The 21,615-nt window shown below is 43.5% G+C and overlaps 1 protein-coding gene across 1 annotated transcript; it reads left to right on the plus strand.

Moving 5' to 3' along the window:
* The first annotated feature begins 9,728 nt into the window (after positions 1-9,728).
* Positions 9,729-16,866, plus strand: LMO2 (LIM domain only 2). Its single transcript, XM_065685475.1, has 4 exons — positions 9,729-9,985; positions 10,076-10,253; positions 13,706-13,921; positions 15,863-16,866. Exons 1-4 carry the CDS (start codon positions 9,979-9,981, stop codon positions 16,080-16,082), a joined length of 621 nt encoding a protein of 206 aa, XP_065541547.1. The 5' UTR covers positions 9,729-9,978; the 3' UTR covers positions 16,083-16,866.
* Positions 16,867-21,615: the final 4,749 nt, after the last annotated feature.

Here is a 21,615-nt window from a genome sequence, read left to right on the forward strand (position 1 = left end):
TTAAAGATCTAAGGCAGAGACATTTCTATCAGTTTCAAAGAGTTTCCACATCTTGTATTTCATTTTCATAGCTGGGTCAGGAATTCAAAAGGCATTTATCTTTCATTCTTTATAGCTAAAAAATGATTCTCAACGATGTTAGTTTAACACCAGTCAGCTCCACTGACCTTATATTTCCTATACTTCAGTGGAATTACTCCAGATTTACACTAGTGGAAGCAGGTGTAACCTTATGGGATGGTAAATGAATTTACAAGCTTTAAATAGTCTGCACATGCTTGTTCCACTTCTTGGGGACTTTAGATGGAATTTAGAGGAAATCAATTATGTCTTTCAGCTCTACATATTCCATCAACCAGGTTTACTGTGTAATGCAGGCAGAATTTGGGAGTTAATGAGCCAAGTGCGGTCTCTGATACACCCTGGGATGCTGTTGAGATCTGATCCCCCCCTTGACCATCACTCCTTCTGCCAGCACCTGACAAATCTGAGCACCTCTGTAGTGCTGCAGGAGATTAAAGCAACATTTCTTTTGTATTACCCAGTAATCTTTATGCTTGGTGGTAAAGTTAATGTACGGGATTGTCACTCCACTCATTTCACAGCGGCTGCCAAAGAGCCTTCAGAGAACAATGAGGTGCTGTTGCTACCAGCCTAGAGCAGATCTGAGGCAGCAGTGTAGAAGCAAAAGCATCTCACACCCATCCATTCAGAGGATGCGCAGTACAGAAAGCAATTGCTGGAGAGAAACGCCGTCACCACCGCTCTTAAATGAATCATTAAATAGAATCTAGGATTCTTCATGCACAGCACTGTTGTAACTATTAGAAAGCACCTCCACCCCCTGAAGTCTCTGATTCTCAGGAACTGCAACTCTCTTGAGGCTTGGTGAGAAGAGAAATGGGGGAGAAATGTGTATTAGACAACTCTGTTCTTTAGTGAGCATGATCCTTTTAATAAGGAATGAAGACAGGCTTACAGAGCCTATTAGGTGTTCCATATACACATTCATTGGGAAGGGGAATTAGTTTCTGGCTACCACACAGCCGCTGGGTAATACAAAGGAAAGACTCCTTTAATCTTCTGCAGCAGTATAGCAGTGTCCAGGCTTGTCAGAAGCTGCAGGAGGGGTGATGGCCTGGCTGCTGACAGCTTTCTAATTGGGTAGTAGAAAGCAGCTCTAAATGATGTGTTTGTGCCAACAAGTGTGGCTTGACATCAAGAGAGATCTGCTGAGGAACGGAGAGGGGGAGTACAGTGGTACTGCAGTGCTGGATGTGGTCCGAGCCAACAGGGCTTAGGTTTCAGAGCCAGCAGAGCCTGATAATGCTGAGGTTACTGGTTAATGCTGCTGGAAGGCTACTGCAGAGAAGACATTGTGTGACGGGAACTAGAAGCAATTGCAAGGGGATGGCCAAAAAGAGGTCTCTGTGTCCCGGCAATGGAACTTGAGCTCACAAATTGCCTAGAAGATGGGAGATGCACTGGAAAGCATATGCCCACAATGGGTTTGTCCTCCAGTTCTCTTGCTCTGTACCACACAGCCACAGCGCTCCCAGTGCTACCTGCTGCATTGCTGGGATCCAGCAACTGAGATCCACAAGGACCTGCTGTGTTGGCCCCTGCTTTTCCAAAGCCACTACAAATCAGCAGAAGAGCTGCCAGAAGCTTCACGCTGGAAAACACAGGCAACTTTCTAATACTGTCTTCACATAAATATGAACAACAAGGAAATGCTGAACAACTCCACCCTGAGACCTTAATGGAAGTCGTCTGAGTGAACAAGCTGATGTGTATGGGCTGAGTTACTGCACCTACATGCCATTGTGTTTAGTGAACTCTAGAACCGAGTCAAAGGGGAACTGAAACCACAGTTCAGTCTGAAAACACTCAGCCCCTGTGGTTGTGGAATTAAATGTCTGCTTGAAATATAAAGGCTGAAGAACTCACTGCCTAAAAGACCTGGAGAGAGAGCTGTGGCACAGGCAGGGTAAGAGAGGCACCCAGGCTCAGGAAGGAGCTCTGGTCAGAGCAGAAAATGCAGGCGAGCCTGTCCAGACTTCTTCAGGCTTTGCTGTTGTTCTTGCTGACCAGTAAGACAAGCTGCAGCTCCGTGGTGAAAATCTGAGCAGGTTACAGCAGAGTCTAAAGGTCCCAAACGGAGCTAAGAAACTAGAAAGGAGAGCTCCAGCAAAGGGTGCAGGCCAGAGCAAAATGTCTATTGTTCTAAACTGAGAGTGGCCCTGACTGTGCTTCCAGTAGCCCCAAGTCTATACAGAGCTTCTATTGTTAACAGCAGAGAAGCATAAATCAGCAATGGATAGTGGTGACCAGATGGGGTAGGAAAGTACTGAATGCTCTGCCAGCAAACCTCTCAACATCCCAGCTCTCCTCCTTTGGCATGCACCTGACTTCTCCATGTCCTGCCAGAGTGAGGAGATGGCACTGCTCATAGCTGTGGAGGTGCTCCAGGGGTGAGCCAGCTACTCATCATCCAGGAGCAAGGAGGCAGGACAACTGCCAGCAGCAGACTCCCCCATGGAGCGCACGCTGCAACCCAGTGAAGGCAAAGGGATCGCACCGGCATCACTCCAACCCTTGTGAACAAGGTGACCAAGGGAACAAAGGTCAGGACTGATGAATACTCCAAGAAACAGAGTTTGATAGAGCCACTGTAAAGAGGAGATGTAGTAACAGCACAGAAAGATACCAGTTGTGCTACAATCAGTACTGCTTTCTCATTTAAATGATGCTTATCCACAGTCTAGTGTGCATGGAGAGGAAGCCAGACAATTCCTACCCACAGCAGTTAGAGGTAGCTGATAATTTGGTCAGTGGTGGAGTGCAGCATGTTTCCTTAACATCTGTGGTAGCTGGAAATGTACCCATCCAATTTTCTCCCCTACCCCAGCCACAAAGGGAGACCACTCCAATTATATTCTAGACAGAATTAAGGCTGATGTTTACCATTATCTCCCTGGTAACTCTCCTCTCATGACTACATTATGCAACCTAATTGTAAAGTCGGCTCAGCTCACTGGGGTTGTTATTAAATGCACTCTGCTGCTTTTCTTCCCAAGGTCAAGGTTAATAATTAGGTGCTGGGATGCCTGCAACAGAGCCTTGTTAGGTAGAAAAGGGAAGGGAAGCAATTTAAAGGATGTATCAGAAATTCCCAGGTGACGAAATTTCAGGGGAACATTAGAATATGTGCTGAAGGTGGGTCAGTGAAGTTGGGTGAATTAGTGAATAGGAAGGGGTCCAACACACTGGTCTACGGGTGAAGCTTGGACAGATCCACAGTATGAAGGACGTTAGATGGATTTCTATGGGGAATGTGGGAAAGTGAGTGATGAGACTCGAAGATGAGCTACACTGCATGACACCAGAATTCCTCATTAGAGCTATCTCCTATTCTATTGTTTTATCACATCTTAAAGCCCCAGAAGGAATTAACAGCAGAAATAACAACATTATATAGAGAGGAGTAAGAGGACTGGTGTATTCCTGGAAGGATGTTAGACTTTCTGGTAATATTGCTAGCTAGTGCCAAGGTTACTACATCTACCTGGTGACTCTGAGGTGATAATATGAAACAGTGTGTCGGCTAGAGGCAGCAGTAATCTTTGTTTGGGAAACAGCTTGAAAAGCAGCCTTCCGATATCTGAAGGGGGCTCACAAGGATGCTGGAGAGGGACTTTTCGTCAGGGACTGTAGTGATAGGACAAGGGGTTATGGGGTCCAACTTAAACAGGGGAAGTTCAGGTTAGATATAAGGAAGAAGTTCTTTACTGGGAGAGTGATGAGGCACTGGAAGAGGTTGCCCAAGGAATCTGTGGCTGTCCCATCCCTGGCAATGTTCAAGGCCAAGCTGGATGGGGCTTGGAGCAACTTGGTCTAGTGTGAGGTGTCCCTGCCTATGGCAGGGGAGTTGGAACTGGATGATCTTAAGGCCCTCTCCAACCCAAACCATTCTATGATTCTATGATAAAAGATAAATTACATGCCATGCAAATCTGTGTGTGTCTCATTGTGTGTTTACAAGTACATGCACGCACACACAAATATATGATTATATACACATTGCATAGACACACATGTACAAATGTGTGTGCATATAAAAATAAATAAACATATAAACAGACACAAACATATGTGTATATGTATATATAAAGAGCTGAGCCTGAGCTACAGTTTCTGTTTGGTCTATGACTCCTTCTGGAATTTTCCCTGAAGGAATTGCTTTCCCAGTCACTAAACTAAAAGTACTTGCAGGTTCGACTCAAAGCCTGTTTCGGTTCAGGTATGTCTCTCCTCTGATGTGTATGGGTTGGGATGAGATATTTAATACCAAAGTAAAACTATACCCAATGCTCTACTAGAGTGATTCCCATGCATAAGCATAGGAAAGAGGACTTACCATGGGAAAAGCCGAAATTACTTGGAAAGACTACACTATAGAGCAGTAGTCTTATGAAAACCATAACAGGGTAATTGGATCTGGCTTCTGTGTAAGCCAGCAAGGGCTCAATGGGAGCAAGAGAAATCAATAAGACAAGAGAGAAGAAATGGGGAGGGGGAACCTTTCACAGTTTTGCACTGAAATATCCCTTCATCTGACTGCCTGTAACTCACTTTTCATCATCTCTGTGTGTGACCTGCAGTTGAAGGTTTCTCTCAGCTATAAACACAGACTTGCTTTGGGTTTTTTTCCATCTTTGCTGTTTGATGAGGAAAATAATGCAAAACGACCCAAACTGAAGCAATTTCTTTATGCACCAGGCTTCTTATCTAGTGTCTGGACCTCACAATCCCACGGCAAACCTCACCCTGAGTGCGGTTTTTACTGTTCTGGTTTGGTTTCTTCCAGTTCAAAAGAAAGGTTAACCCCCAAAAAGAGAAGTGCATCCTTGGTCAGGAGTCTTTCAGTCATCTGAATCATACTTTACCAAAAGCCTCCAATGTATATTCAAGTTAGTGCATGTGGTCATCACTCCAGGAAAACTCCTTATCCTTTCTATCACCTCTTTTATCCTCCTGGAGGTTAGAAATTATGCCAGCTATGGGAATGATGCAGAGTCTTTCATATGAAAAAAGCACAAAACCAAACCAAAATCAAACAAACCAGCACTTGTGAAGACTGCACAGTCTAGACTTGAAATTACTGGGTAAGAAAGAAATTTCTAGATCCATTTCTAGACCCAAACTTTCCACTTCTTTAGAGCATCATCCAAAAGGCTGGCATCTGAAGTGTCAAAGCTTCAGTCCAATGTGCAGTGGGAAGGAGGATTCTTCCATTTTGCAAATAGGTAAATTAAGGAATGGAGTGGAGCAGAGATACTCTAACATCAAATGGTGTGTCAGTAGCAGAACACAGCCCAAACGATAGAAATCCTTATTCCTCTTTGCCACCTTTCATGTTAACCATTCACCTTTAGTCATGGTCTGGAATTTTCTATCCCGCAGAAAGCATTAGCAGAAAATCTAGGCCACTGTCACTGAGATTTAATTCTATTTATGCAGAGACTTCAATCTTCATAAACTGCAGTTTAGGCAACCAGCATTTCTGGCTATTAAGGACAGCAAAGTTAATCTTACTGAACACAGATTCCTCTAAATGAGGGTAACCTGAAATAGTTCAATTGTATCCATAAGCTCTAGGGAGAATAAAGCTAGGATATACTAAAGATATAAAGGCAGGAGCAACCTGAGACTCAGTGGTGGTGGTGATGATGATGATGAACCAGTGGTCTTCCAAAACCAAGCTGAAAATACTGAGTCCAAGACAGCAGGTTTCTTTGGAAACAGGCACGTTGAGCTATTTCTTTAGATTACACCACTCATAGAAATGATGCAGTTTTAGATCAAATGTCCTTATAGAGCAATACCTAGGAAAGTCCAGCCAACTTATTCATGGCATGATATTCCAAGCACTAAAAGCTAAATGCAGTTACTAACAGTGTGTTTGATCTCAGCCATGAGAGATTAGGCTATAGCGTGATCTTGATTAATAAAAGTTAACTGAAGCCAAAACTCATCCCTTAGGATTTTCAATCCATGTACACAACAAAAGCTGCACTAAAAAGCACTGGAAAATACAGCTTCACAGAGAAAGGGACAATGGAAAGAAAAGCCCTCACTAAAAATAGTGCTGGTCTTTTTGTCCCTGTGCAGGAAACGTCGGCACCAACAATTGTAGTGCTGAATAATGCTTTGTCTTTGGGAACATTATTCAGCAGGAGGCAAAAGTAAATCAACAGCTAATTCTGCTGAGGGAAGTGAACATTTGTAGATGGGAATGTTGAGGCAAAGAGGTATTAAGGGACTTGCTCGAGGTGAGAAAAAGAAGTTGCTCTTGGTTGCTGGTCACCTACTCCAGTGGGACACAAGAATCCTCAGATGGAAATGCCAAATTTCACTGTCCAGAGGAAGAGTTTAATATATGTAAACACAAGAAATGAAAACTGAATTGTCCCCAAAAAGTGTATGTTTGTCCTTCAAAGCTATTAGAAGATGCAGCTCTTGGTTGGCATGCTGAGGACCTTCTAGTGGGGCTTTTTGCTGCAAATTCAGCAGGAACTGGCACTAAATGCCAGCACAGAAACATGAACAAAAGGTGCTTCTAGTAATGCCGCTGGAACACACACACCCCACCACCACCCCCCCCCAGTAGTCTGTTAGACATCCGTGAGGCCAGGACATTGTTGCTTGGCAGCTTCTGCATCCCACACTAGCTCCTGCAAAGCCATGTTTCAGTTTAGTTTGAAACCCAACCTGATGCATGGTGTTGCCTGGTGTTTCTGCTGTGTGCTTTGTTCAAAGCACACTGACAACTTTAACCCTCACGCTGTATTTTCTGGCTACTCTTTGTCTTAGCAGACCAAGTTTGAGCTCTGCCCCATTAAGCACAGTGGAGTAACATATATGTACCAGCAAATTGCTATTTTTCACTTTTCTTAGCTCAGACCTTCATTGAGCATCTCTACTTAACAGCACAGAGAGAAAACAAGAAATAATCTTGGGGTTTGAATTATAATTATTTTAGATGAGGACACACATGGCATCTGCAGGGCCATGGGGCAATCCCAGCACTACCACAAGTACTGTGCTTAAAGAGCTGACTTTGTCTAGGAACATTTGTTCTGGATCTGACTGAAAAGGAAGACAATAAAACATAGCCAAATTGTCCTCTTCAGCTTCTTTACTTCATGCTCGTATCATAGAATCATAGAATGGTTTGGGTTGGAAAGCACCTTAAGATCATCCAGTTCCAATTCCCTGCCATGGGCAGGGACCCCTCAAACTAGACCAGCTTACTCCAAGCCCCATCCAACGTGGCCTTGAACACTGCCAGGGATGGAGCATCTATCACTTCTCTGGGCATCCTGTTCCAGTGCCTCACCACCCTCACAGTAAAGAACTTCTTCCTTACATCTAACCTGAACTTCCCCTGTTAAACCCATTCCCCCTTGTCCTACCACTGCAGTCCCTAATGAAGAGTCCCTCTCCAGCATTCTTGTAGTCCCCTTCTGACACTGGAAGCTGCTCTGAGGTCTCCACGCAGCTTCTCTTCTCCAGGCTGATCAGCCCCTATTTTCTCAGCCTGTCTCCATACAGGAGAAGCTCCAGCCCCCGGATCATCTTCATGGCTTCTTCTGGACTTGCTCCAACAGCTCCCCATTTTCCACTGGTTTTACACAGAAAAGCTTTCTGCAGGTTGAGAGACTGATCTTCCAGAGAAGTGCTCTTGGTCTGTCCAGCAATGCAAGTACTCAGCTTTGAATATGTGAAACATCTCATTAGCTTCAGGGAGCTTATCTGCTAGACTTGAGGTAGTCTGACCAAAGCAAGGAATACAGGTGGGTTTTCAATAATCACCGGCCACGGTGTATTATAAGTCTTTACATTATTTTTCTAAGGAATTGAGCCATTCCTTGTGTGCTAATGTCAATGTTTTTGTCTCTTACCAGAGTTTTGGAACCAGCTGATCCTTTTTAGATAGACAAAGGGACAGAGGTCTTCAATATATTAATTTCCTGTGAATGTTGAAGAAATGACTAGAAAGGAGGCAGCATGCCTGTATGTCTGTAGTGTGTGGGCACAACTATGTCATCTGAAACCCCAAAACCAACCTCATATTATGGAATTGTCCGCATTATTCCACCAGGAGCTATTCAGAATGTGAATACCCCAATCATAAGGGAAATTTTGACTCAGAGTTTATACTTTATTAAGCCTTGAGGCACAGAGCCAGAGAAACCAAGCTCATAGAAATGTCTATTTTAAGCATCTTTCAAGTCCTTATGGGTGTTTTTGACCCACCTTTAAATTCAATTTCTGATTTCTTTAAACCAACACAATAAATGCAGATTTTTTTTTTTTTTTGGGGGGGGGGTGGGGAGGAGTTGTCTTGCAATAGTTCAGTTATTCAATCTTCTGGAAAGATTTACATTTTACTTTTCAGATCACAGTGTAAATACGTCAGAAATTCTATAGCCATTGTATAATTCAGTCCTGTCTGCAAAAACCTACCAAAAGAGCCTCTTCCCTTAACAGAAATAAGAGTGACTGTCATGCTGTAATAGCTTAAAATACATTGGAGAGAATGTTTTTAAAGATGTGTTCTAATGACCAGTGATGGCTCTAAAGTATTGGGAGATCTTGGTTCAAAGCCTCTTGGAATGAATAACAGTCCTTCTGCTGACATTACTAATCTCTGAATCAGGCTCATTAATGTATTGCAGATATTACATCCCTAGCTGGCAAAATTTAGAATGCAGTCATAAAAATAGACATCAAATACACTTCTCTTCTGGGAATTAATATAGGAGTGAAGTATTTCTGCTATTAGTGCTTTATTACAGATATTTTCTTCCTGTTTTTAAGGGAATTAAGAGGGCAAACTCAGGCAGAACTCTGCCTCCAGCATCAGCCAGTATCTAATGCCATAGGGACTGGGGAATGCTCGCATTTCTGTAATAGTTTTCACTCTGGCACTGTAAATCCATCCTTTCCGGGATGTGCTGTGCTGATGGAGAGGAGGAAGGGTGGGAGGGGAAAGAAGAGATATTCAGGCAAGACTTTCCCATCTTTAGCTTCGCTGTGATTAACTACAGATCAATACTTCGTACTTGCCCGCTTTTATAGCTCATTAACATCAAATGGTGTCAAGATATAAATTTGTTCTATTGCTTGCCAAGAACTAGAAGCAGACACCCGTAAATGTTCCCTGGGGATATAAATGAGGCACAATTTAGTTGCTCAATTTGAATCCTAGGTAGAAAAATAATACTTGGGTGCTTTACTTCTGGGTCTCAAAGTACTGCACAAAAACATGTGTGCGGGGGGGTATGTGCTTATATATGTGAGAGAAAGAGAGGGAGAGGAGAGAGGCGGTGACTGTTGCTTTGGACCTGTGTGGAGCTGAGCAGAAGCCAGTAATAGAGAACCAGGCACTTCTTTTCCAGCCGCTGGGATCATTTTCAGGTTGCCTACCTACCGGAGCACCCCCTCCGCACCGAGAAAGTGCTATGAAATTCCCTCGTAAGGTGAAAATGCATGGCCAGCTCCCAGCCCTGGCTCTGGGGAGCCCCAGCTCTGTCTCTTTAAGGAACCCAGCGAGTCGTGATGCTGCTGTTTGTATTGCTAAACCCCCAGGAGTCCAGTTAAGAAATGGGCAGCTGTCTCTTTAAGTGTGATTTCCTTCTATTGTATTTGAATCGTGATCAGGAAAAAGGAAATGAAACCAGAGACCCGGGGCTGAGCCACGGAGTAATAATAATACTAGCGATGCTGATCTCCCCATTTGCAGCGCACCCACCGGGCTCCGGAGCATGTTCAGAGCTGCCCGGGCAGGAAGCCTGAGCGGAGCCCCGGGAGCTCCGGGCTGAGGCCGCGGTGGCCGCCGAGGCAGCCGCTCCCCGCCCGCGGCCGCGGGAGCAGCTCCGCCGCCCGGCGCGCCAGCGGAGCGCGGCGGGGATGGGAGGTCAGAGCGCGGTAGCCGCGGAGCCCGGCCCGGCAGCGGACCCGGCCCCGGCCCTTATTTCTCTCTCTCTCTCTCTCTCTGGTGTTGCAGGAGGAAATCCTGTGAATGTCATTGGGGGGCGGAGGGGGAACTCAGCTGGTGACAAGGCTTCGAGAGCAGACAGCCTCTGCGGGGGCAGCGGGGGCAGATCCCACCACAGGCACGCTACAAAGGAACAATCCCTGCCAATGTCATCTGCCATCGAGAGGAAAAGCCTCGATCCTTCCGAGTAAGTGGCTCCTTTTTCCCCTCGCGCCCCCCACCCCTGTCCTCTATCCCTGGGAGCCTTTCGTTGGCCACTTAATCCATCCCCGAAGGAGCCACTTGCCCGGCTCCGCCGCCACCGGCATTGTGTGCCCGGCAGCGGGAAGCGGGGGACTCGGCACCAGCTCCCGCCGCATCTTCCCCGCTGGAGCCGCCCTGGGGGTACCGGTACAGGGCACCGTCGGCCCCGGTCCCGCGGGGGGCTGGCGGTGGGGTGTGGGTCATTGTCGGCTCCCCAACTTATGGGAAAGACAAGCCGGGAGCAGGGAAGCGGTAATTCCCCCCCCACCACGAGCAGGGCATTTTCCACCCGTTCATCCGCCCCACGGGTACTGGAACGGCTCAGGGAAAGGGAGAGCATCGCGTTTTCACAGCTCAAGGTGTTTTTCGTTTGGAGGGACCCTCTCTCTGCCCTGTCTTTGACCTGCCCCAACTCATTACAGCCGATTACAGTGAAAGGTCAGAGCTGTTATCTGTGGGTGCCCAACTTCCACATTTTTACAATGCAACTTTCAAGAGCTTGGATAAATTGCTTTGCTGCGGGCAGCGTGTTCTGCAAAGGGCATGCAGAAAGACTTGGTCGTAGAAAGGATCCCTACAAAGGGATATAGAAGATGAGAATTTCACCTTCATTAGGGTTTCCCACTCGGCGAAGGGACCAGTGCTGTGTCCTAATCCCAGCTTCAGGGCTGCGCTCTGCAGCTCTCCTATCCCTTTGGCACACACAGACATCCTATCCCACCGTGGCAAGAGCCACAGTAGCACATCATAAACCCAGAGCCATTCCAGCTCTTCACATGCTAATAACTGAAGTTATGTTTGTCTGGAATTATGATAAAACAGAAGAAAAACACATTCTAAAATCTCCATTTTTAGATAATGTTTCAGGCATCGCTCTTAGTAAACTTGAGTCATTTGTGGTTAGTTTCCTGTGAGCTAAATGCCACTAGAAATGCCATTGCTTAAAGCCTGGAGTGAACACATGGAAGCTGTTTCTTTGGGGGATTAAATTAATTCATTCCATGTCACATCTGATGTTTTATGTTATATTTCTTCTTATTCTATGCTGTTTTCTTAAGAAACAATAGTCCAAGCTCCCAGCTATATGATGTCCAGGTTTCAACTACAAAGTTTTAGTAATCTTTATTTATTTACCTACTTTGTGTTCAAGTGACTTTTAAGTGCTGGCTTAGAAATCTATGGACATCAAAAAGCTAATGCATAAACCAGCAACTCTGTTCTGCATAAACATCCGCTTGGCTGTTCCGGAGTTCAGGGCTTTCACAGAAACTTGGCCTTGTGATTCCTACACACCCCTGAGATGAAACATTTTAGGGTCCATCTGAAGTTTATATGGATAATGAAGGAAAATAATGTGTATTTCCTTCTATTAGAAAGCTCACTGAACTTGTCAGAGTGGAAACCATACGATAGGAAAGGGAGGACGGAGCCCAAAAGAATAAACTTGGGAAAACTAGGGCCTAATCATGTACTGAGTTCCTCATGATTCTAACAAAACATAATAGGGTGGAGAGCTGGTAGGAGAGGGATGTTGTGACACAACTTGCAGGGTACAGCAGTTTAAACATAGAGGAGCGAAAACCAGAACAGAATCTAATCAGATAATATCTTAGGGCTCAGCAGGAGGAGTTTCTCAGCACAGTTCTTGACCAGTGGTTGGTTTTCCCTGCTAAAGAAGTAATTTTTGCCCAGAAAATTACTGAGCCAGTAAATAAGAAGCAGGAATATAATCTTTTCCTGTTGCCTGCTGGAAACTCGGAGCAGCCTCGTCCTTCTCCATTAGTGCAGGTCCACTCTGCCCCACCAGCCCAAGGGAGGACAGACCAGGGACAAAGCACTGAGGGAGAAACCAATAACCTATGAGACAAGTTGGGGGCTCCAAGAAGAACTTTGGCTACCACATATTGAGCACTCAGTCACCATCCAGCAGAGCATTCATGTGCCAACATACACCTTCCTTGCTGCTAGCCATAGGTCTGAAACTAAGTAAGTGCTTAAAGGATTGATCCACTAGTTTATTAACTTCCCTGGGGTTTGGATGAGGTTTTTGGTGGCAGCACCAGATTGCTGCAAATGTATTTTGCTGTTCTGGTTTTGGGCAGAAATCGTAAAATTACACAAAAAGGCAAAGATAAAAATTCCTTAAGGAAGTAGCTTTGAAGGAAATTCCTGTTTTATCCCCAGGTATTACCAGAACCATCCTCGATTTCAGAGCTTTTCAGAGAGGGATAAAAAATAAGGTGTGACTAGTCAGTGCTGGTATCACAATGATTGTTACTCTTTTCATTCAGGGATTTGTAAATCCCAAATAGTTGTGTTGGTATAGACCCACCCCAGGGGATTCATGTCCTTAGCTGAAGGGAAAAAGGAAGTCCTGCAGTAACATGAGGTAAAACTCCAGCTCTATTAAAAACAGCAGCAAAACTTAAACCCATTGGGCAATGGCCTCATCTGCTGTATTTATTCGCATCAAGCTGTTCAGAGAAATAACCTCCTCAGAATTAGTCTTCACATTTACATTTCCCAATGGAAACTTGACTGCACTTAAAATCCCTTAGGTGCCTTTTCTAGTCTTTTAGTCCTTGGTGAGGCAGAAACCCCCTTTGCTTCCAGTGGCACTGCAGCCAAAACCTGCAAGCTCAGGTTTATGATATGGGCTTGTGTATTTTTTGATTCATCATAAACACTTTATTGTTCTGCTGGGGTTCTTCAGTAACTTACAGGTAAATCCAGAGGTTATCTGTGTTGATCAGGTCACTTACAGTTGGAAATTAGAGCACTGATATAAGTTGTTGCCAAACCAGAATGATTTGGAAAGGTGAAGAACATAGCAAGAACTTTGTGGATGTTGGCAGGCATCGGTCATAGCCAGCATTGCTATGAACTGGTGAATCCAGGCAGCTTTTTGATTGCACTTTTGCAAAGGGCAATCCTTAATTATGGAAGAGTCATGTTATGGGAAAGGTATTTCTTTTGTAAGAACTACATGAATTGAGAAACATGACTGAGCGGTTCAGGTGCTGGCCAGTAGAAGAAAAATGATGGAGCTACACAGACAACCATGTCTGAGTAAAGTAGCAGATGCCTTCACAGCAATGAATGCACGGGGGTGGTACAGAGACTGTCAGGTTTATGCATTATTCTTTGAAGAAAAATAAATAAGTTAGTACATTTGTGGGTACTCTTACTAACTCCTTATATTTTAAGCTGATGCTTTTTTGCTTTAAAGAAAAGGATAAATCATTTATTCCACTGGGAAAAAAAAAAAAAAGAGGGTGTAATCCCTGTTCTAACTTGACCTGTCTTGTGTTTCATTTTGGTTTTCCTTCTCCTTCTTTTGATGTGGATGCTTTCAGGGTACATTTTCCTTCTCCAATGATTCTTTCATTCCCTCAGGGAGCCGGTGGATGAAGTCCTCCAAATTCCCCCCTCGCTGCTGACATGCGGCGGTTGCCAACAGAACATTGGGGACCGCTACTTCCTGAAAGCCATCGACCAGTACTGGCACGAAGACTGCCTCAGCTGCGACCTCTGTGGCTGCAGGCTGGGCGAGGTGGGGAGACGGTTGTATTACAAACTGGGCAGAAAGCTCTGCAGAAGGGACTATCTCAGGTACACAACCCATTCCTTCTACCCTCACTCCCCTTCTTTTCTACCATTTAATTCATTTAATTAGTATAGCTAGTGAGCAAAGGCCCATAGAATCATAGAATGGTTTGGGTTAGAAAGGGCCTTAAGATCATCCAGTTCCAACCTCCCTGCCATGGGCAAGGAGACCTCCCACTAGACCACGTTGATCAAGAACCTGCCCATAAAGAATTCATTTTGATTACTCTCAAATGTAAAGCCCGACAGCAGTCACGGTTGTAATACAGCACTGTCCGCAAGTTCAGGTTTACAATATGGGCTCATATATTTCGGGGGTTCATGCAGAGATGCTTTATTGGCACTGAGGTTACTTGGTAAATTACAGAGGTTATCTGTGGTGATGAGGTCACTCAGAGTTGTTTATAGGTTAAATCTTTAAAATCTTATTGGGGGGAAAAAAGCATTTTTTAATGACAAAGAATTGGTCCTGAACAGACAAGAATTTCCTGAATCAGATCCTACAAATACACTTGTCACAAGTACTGTCATTAACGTCTCCTCTCCTGTCTGTTCTGCCAGAATTTGTAAGGAGAAGGATTAAATTGAGATTAAGATAATTCACAAAAATGGGTAACAAAGGATCTTTACAGTCTTGATTACAATTAAAGGGCATTGATCTTTGCTGTGCTGCTTGTGTACCAATTCTAATGGATCTCCAATGTGTCAGGAGGTCTGTGGAACAGAATAATGGTATTTGACATTTTTTCAGCTCCCCTGCTGAAGGCTGATTTACCTGCTAATAAAAATTAAGCCGAAATCTCAGTGGAGTTCCTAATTCCTGAGCTTTACTGATGGGAATTTTGCTCAGCAGGGACTAAGAACTAAGTTTTGTCAATGGGACCACTTGTAAATACCCTGCATACCCAACAGTTTCCAGGTACTTTTCATGTTAAAATGGAAGCAACCGAAATATGGGAATACAATGAAGGTAATGTCTGGCAGTGAAATTCAACGTTTTTACTTCTTTAATAATGCAACATATCTTCCCTCATCAAGGAAAAATTCCTCAATCTTTGTGTAACCTCAGGCTTACTTTCGTTGGGCAGAAGTAAACACTGCCATCTCCTGGTAGACGAAAGAAATGATGTCGTTTCCCATTCAAGATCTCTTAATTTAGCAGGCATTCTATTTCCAGTTAAGAAGATGATATAATACGAGCACAGCACATGTAAGAGAAGTGTAGGAAGTGGAAAAACTCTTTCCATTTATACATTGGACAAGTAGGATGTAGCACTTCTCCCCCCCTCCCCCCCCCCCATTTTAAGAAAAAAATATGTATTCATGCTTATTTATTAATGATTTGATGTACCAAATGTGCAACCAGTACGGCATGAAAGGCTGGCATTCACACATAGATAAGTATATAGTCTTAGCATGCATCCTTCTGAAATTCAGCAGGAGTGACTTCATGGCTACAGAAACGTCTGGATTTGAAAGAGCCTCCAGTGTGGAGGCAGTGACAAGAGACAAGGGAGTCTTAGATCATAGTTTGTGTTAACTCCTTTCTGTAAACTACAATACCAACAGCTGAAGATAGGCAAAATTTATCAATGGAAAGGTAATTTGTAATGATCACAGAAGTGGAAGTATTGGCACGGCACAACTTTATGCTTTGATCTGGGAAACCTTTACTCCTCCTGAAGCTACTCAGCAATTCATGATAAAGTCATGGATTAGAGAAGTCAATTATATTGAAAATAGATGAGGAACTTGGACTTTCTACTTCAATTTTTGGTATGGCAAAGTTTAGAGTTCTGCTCAGCAGTTTTCCACGTGACCTCATCTACCTTGGCAATACTGTGACTAATGGACCAAGGCACTGATGCTGTGTTCTGGTTTTGATTTGTTTTTTCCCATCTCCCCAGCAAAGGAACTCCGCTGACTTCTCTGCTGTTGTTGTTTCAGGCTCTTTGGCCAAGACGGCCTCTGCGCCTCCTGCGACAAGCGAATCCGCGCTTATGAGATGACCATGCGGGTGAAGGACAAAGTGTACCACCTTGAATGCTTCAAATGTGCTGCCTGCCAGAAACATTTCTGTGTCGGGGACAGATACCTCCTCATCAACTCGGACATAGTATGTGAACAGGACATCTACGAGTGGACTAAGATAAATGGAATGATCTAGCAAAGACATGCCTCATAGTGTACAAAAGCCATCTCGTGGGCAACACTGATGCGTAGCTGCAGTGAGGAGATCATCACCTGAGCTATGGGCTTTGTCTAAAATGGGGGGAAAATACCACGGAGTCGGCTCTTTGCAGGCAGTGCTACATAGAAACTAAACTACAGATAAGTGAAGAAGGGAAACTGAAGCAATAGTAGATAGACTGACTGCTGTTAACAAAGGCATATGGACAATAACTGACATCAGCCACAAAGGGAGAGGTGGGGAACAAACAACACAATGATGAATTCTCCTAACTGGAAAAAGAGTAGGGACTTCTGTAAAGAGATGTTATGACTTTGTCACCTGCAGACTAGGATTGTGCAATTGAACTTTCTTTTCATCTTGTTTTAGTTACTGAGTTTAGATGACAGCTCCTATCTTAGACATGAGGAAGAATACTGGGAGGAAAGGGCCATCACTTCTGTGGTCTTTCTATATGGCCTTACACTTTGGGTAGAAGAGAGAGAGGGAAGAGTGTGGGGGTTATTTTTGCATGGAGTTTTTGTTTTCTTTGAGAATGAACAGTGCATCCTCTAGTCCCAAACCCTTCTTTAAAAGAATCCTGCTGAATAGTTGTTTTTTGGCACTGCTGTTTCAAGATGAGATGTTCCACAGATCATTTCTATACAAATATAAATCTAAAGAGTTGTTCAACTATTTTATTAACTTAGATTATATCGATAAAATATTTGTTGTGTGTAGTAAGACTCTGCAGCTTTAATAAAAATAACAGAAGATTTGAGTGGTGGTGATTATTTCTTTTGGAGTTGGGCTGGATTTTCTGTTTCTATTATTTATTTTATGTTCTGTAGCAAGGTTTACACACTCTTGTCTACAGCTGATGCCTGATGGATGCACTTATGGTTGTGTTTCAAAGACATAATGTGAGAACAGCAATGTCTCAGTAAGCCTAGGTGAGTTCTTCATGCTGAGGATAAATTAGTGTTGTAGGAGAAATCATATGATCATAGAATTACAGAATGGCTTAGGTTGGAAAAGGCCTTAAGATCATCTAGTTCCAACCCCCTGCCATGGGCAGGGATGCCTCACACTAGACCATATCACCCAAGGCTCTGTCCAACCTGGCCGTGAACACTGCCAGGGATGGAGCATTTGTCACTTCTTTGGTCAGCCTGTTTCAGGGCCTCACCACCCTCACAGTAAAGAACTTCTTCCTTCTATCTAACCTGAACTTCCCCTGTCTAAGTTTTAACCCATCACCCCTTGTCCTATCACTACAGTCCCTGATGAAGAGTCCCTCTCCAGCATGCATGAGACAGTGTTGCATGACACTGAGGCTCTTTGGTGTTTATGAGGATGTTTTGAGGTTGGTGGCCCAGAGAGAAATACATTTGAGTATACACATCAGAGTATATCTCATCACAGACAAGATCATGTAAGATAAGGTCTCTTAGAAAGGTAGCCTGTTCTGGTTTTGCTCTGGATTATTGAATCCAGTATAACATCATTAGAGCAAATCAATACTTGCTAGTATTTAGACGAATTAAGTTCAGAACCTTCCCTGCAAAGACTGTTGTCACTTGCTTCCTATGCAAAAGGCAGTTTCTTAGTACTGCAGTAGTACTAAGAACACAAGGAGTACACCTGGTCAGGCAAAAGGGAACATTGGGTATATTACTCCCTCAGAGACAAGTAGTAGGTGTTCAGGCAAGCAGGGAGTGACCCCACATGAAGCCTTTCGAGCTTGTAGGAAGGTCCAGTGAGCTTTGTGAGAGCTTTCCTGCAGACCCCTCTGAATAACACCCACCACAGACCACCATATTGTGAGAGACATGAATGGTCACTTCCTATCACATTTTTTCCAAACTGTTCTTGATTTTAAAGACCTGTGTCATATTCCTTCCAACCTGTTTTTTCTGAAATGAATAATCCAAGTTTCTTCTTGCATGAAAACCATTTCATGCCTCTGATAATCTCTTTCCCATCTCTGTGTGTTTTCTGGTTCTATGTTCTGCTTTTTTTAGAGTGCCACTAGAACTGCAAATTGTGTTCAAAGTGTACTAAAAAATAGAGCTTTTAACACAGCTGAAAAGTCTGACAGTCCACTCAAGACATTTGGCATGTCCACTCACCCCATCAGTACTAACATGTAAGGAATAGCACCTAAACATGCGGATATTTGTCCAATTTTGTCACCTACGGGATCCCCCATCCAAGTGGCAGTACTGACCAGTGACAACATCTTCCTTTTTACATTGAATATTCTGAGAACTCTAATTTCTTTTCTTGCTTTTGATGTCACAAGTAGTGCTGGGGACAAACCTTTAAATCTTATTACCAACAATATAGGAAAATATACTTCATGAGATCATGCTTGAAAAGTGATTTAGCTCTTCTCAAGTGATATGCTGACCTCTGGAGGCCACAGGCATCTGGTTATAATTCTTAGCCTAAAACATCCCTGCCAGCACAGACAAGAAAGCTATATACCCAATACAGCTCTTCACCTGCAGTGGCTCCTTGCAAATATTTAGTCCAGCTAGAAATGAAGTCTCAATATCCTCATCAGTTTTCACAGCTTGGTGGGTGTAACCAGGATGCTAACACAGGATGAAAGTGACAATTATTATTCAGGTTGGTGAGTGCAGAGCTCACTGTGTGAGCTCTTCATAGCACACACTTTTAAAACCTTCCAGGTCATCATGCCCTGACATATCATTGTGATGTTCCTCTGAGAGTTCCTTTTCTTTCACCCCCTCTGCTTTCCCCCACTAAAATATGCCTTGATAGCACTACTGTACAAGCAGGGCAGAGGAGTGCTTACAGCTTCATGAACACAGAATCATAGAATGAATGGTTCGGTTTGGAAAGGACCTTAAGGATCATCTAGTTCCAATTGCCTGCCATGAGCAGGGACATCTTCCATTAGACCAGCTTGCTCTAAGCCCCGTCCAGCCAGTAACACTGGCTGGGATGAACACTGCCAGGGATGGGGTAGCCACAGCTTCTCTGGGCAACCTGTGCCAGTGTCTCACCCACCTCATAGTGAGGGACTCTTTCTACTACTTCATATCAAGAAGATTTTGCAGATGATGGCAGCAGCAGTCACACACTAGTGATAGGGAGACAAGAGCTCTGCTCCACCCCATGCTGCTGTCCACTGAAGGGTCTCTGAACCAAGAGCACATGTTTCAGATGACAGGTAGCCCTCTGTTGATAACTCTGACCATGTGAGGGTCAGTGGGAGATAAAATGAGCTTCCCTTTGACAAAGTAAGCCGCGAACTTGCTTTTGCAGAATTGCTATAAAGATGTTTTGAGCCACATCCTGATCACTCCATGATGGTATAACTGAATATAATATAACTGCAATCACAGAGTTACATCAGCATAATGATAGCATCAATATAGCTACAATCAACAGGTATCAGTACAGGTGAGAGTTTCAACACTTGTTTCCTAAACCCTTTCCAGTGTAATTTTTAGCCTTACTCAGGCGTGCTGCAGAGCTGATTTCTGTGATTCCACAACCCAGAGAGGTTTGACTGAAGATTTAGTGTAAGGGACTCATTAACATCTGGGTTGGGATTAGTGTCAATGGTTCACGGAGGCTGCGGTTTTGCACTAATGAAAGTGAGATCCATGTTCTTGTCTCACCTCAGAAAGTATTTCCTGTGTGACTTTTGGCAAAGTATTTAATTATTCTGTTACCTGCCTATAAACTGGAGCTATTATCACTTATTCTGTAAAAACTTTCTAATGGCAATACAGCTATTATTTTCTGTATCACTTGTACTGGAAAATATGTCTTTAAATCTAAATGAATATATCTGTAAAGGAAGGATACTGCAGGGTCCACAGTGGATGTTCTTCTTTTGTTACAAGACCGTTGGTTTTATCCAGTCTATGTAACTTCAGAAAGGGCTGAAGCTGAACTGGAAAATGACAGCTTGTGCCAGAAGAGGAGCCTCCACTTGAGCAGAGTATACTCTACCTGTGTAATTATACCAGTCTGTTGGTGGACTTTTCCCATCAGATTCCTAACTTGTTCTCTCTGGATCCAGGAGGGGAAAGAACAGATTTATCTTGGGATTAGCATAATCAACACTTCACCTCTGTCCTCCTACAGTAAGGACTCTCTCCTGAATAAGAAGAAAATAAAATGTTGCAAAACCACAGGCTAAAATGAAAGCAAAGATGATTTAAAGTCATAAGCAAAAAGCCCAAAAATCTGAATCTGTCTTCATCAGCTGATATTCAAATGCATTGTCCATTCTATGTTTTGAATATCATCAGTATTTTAAAAGGCATATCATCCTTCAAGATTTCCCTTCTTTGTCCCCATTATTCAATGTCACGGTAGGAAGATGAGAGCATTACCATCGATATCACTTTTTTAATTCTATGCCCTTGAATAAGGGCAATAAGAGCCCTGCATAATAGAGTTTTCAGGGGAGAGAGTAAATGGGAATCGGTTGTTAATTCAATACAGGATACAGGAGCTGTCTCTCCCATCTCTTTTCTCAAGGTAATACTGTGCCTCCAATTGTCATTATACCCAAGAATCAAATTATTTGAATTCTGGACACATCAGCACAAAACTGAAGACTCCCTGCCAATTTCATAGCCTGCTTGGAAGAGAACATCAGAGAGCATCACTCATTTATACGACTGCCAGCCTGAGACTGTAAATTCAGAAAACAAGAAGGCCTCAGGTGCTGCACTTTAACACGTCTTCCTGCTCCTGAATCACCCCCTCCTTTAGCACCCCCATCACATACAAGGTAACATTTTATGTCTGAAAGGCAAAGCTTTCAAGCATCTGCCATGGCCTGAATGTGAATTGAAAATGAGACTATTAAGTATATTAATTGATAACAATGACTTATGACTTTGAAGGAGATTCATGACACTGGGAAAAACAATCTATAAAGATTTTTGTTGCTCTAAAAAGACAGTGCAGCATCAGCTTATTTCACTTGCAGCAGGTTCATCTCTTTTATAGAGCATACTGCACTGCAGGCAAAGGGAATTTTAATGGACACTGGGAAAAAAAAGATCTATTCCTCTATCCCATGACAAAAAAGAAAGCATAAAAAGAAATAGAACAGAGAGACTGAGATAGGATATCAGCAAACATTTAAGGAACTGGAATTAAATGAAGAATCAGAAGTCTGTCAATGAGATGAAGATTAAACTGGCAGAAAGTTGAACCCTGTTTGAAGCAACTTGTTCCTTCCTGCAGTGGGTTGGTTTGTACCAGGCTAATGAGAAGGCACATCTCTCAAAGGTTCCTAATGAACCAGCAGATCTCTGATGGTGAATTCATCAATGTATTTTGTAGGAGTACACCATGTTCTGTTTAACGCTTTTCAAGTGCCTTGCAAGCACGGATGTGTTAATGCATTACTCTTTCCCTTTTTAAGCTATAAGCCACGCTCCGTAAGTGTGGAAACTGAGGCAGAAGATGAATCCAACCTGCTTAAAAATCATCCAATAATTCAGCCAAACTTGTACAAGAGCAGAAGTTA

The sequence above is a fragment of the Lathamus discolor genome, chromosome 6 (genome assembly GCF_037157495.1).
Source record: "Lathamus discolor isolate bLatDis1 chromosome 6, bLatDis1.hap1, whole genome shotgun sequence".
Lineage (NCBI taxonomy): Eukaryota > Metazoa > Chordata > Aves > Psittaciformes > Psittacidae > Lathamus > Lathamus discolor.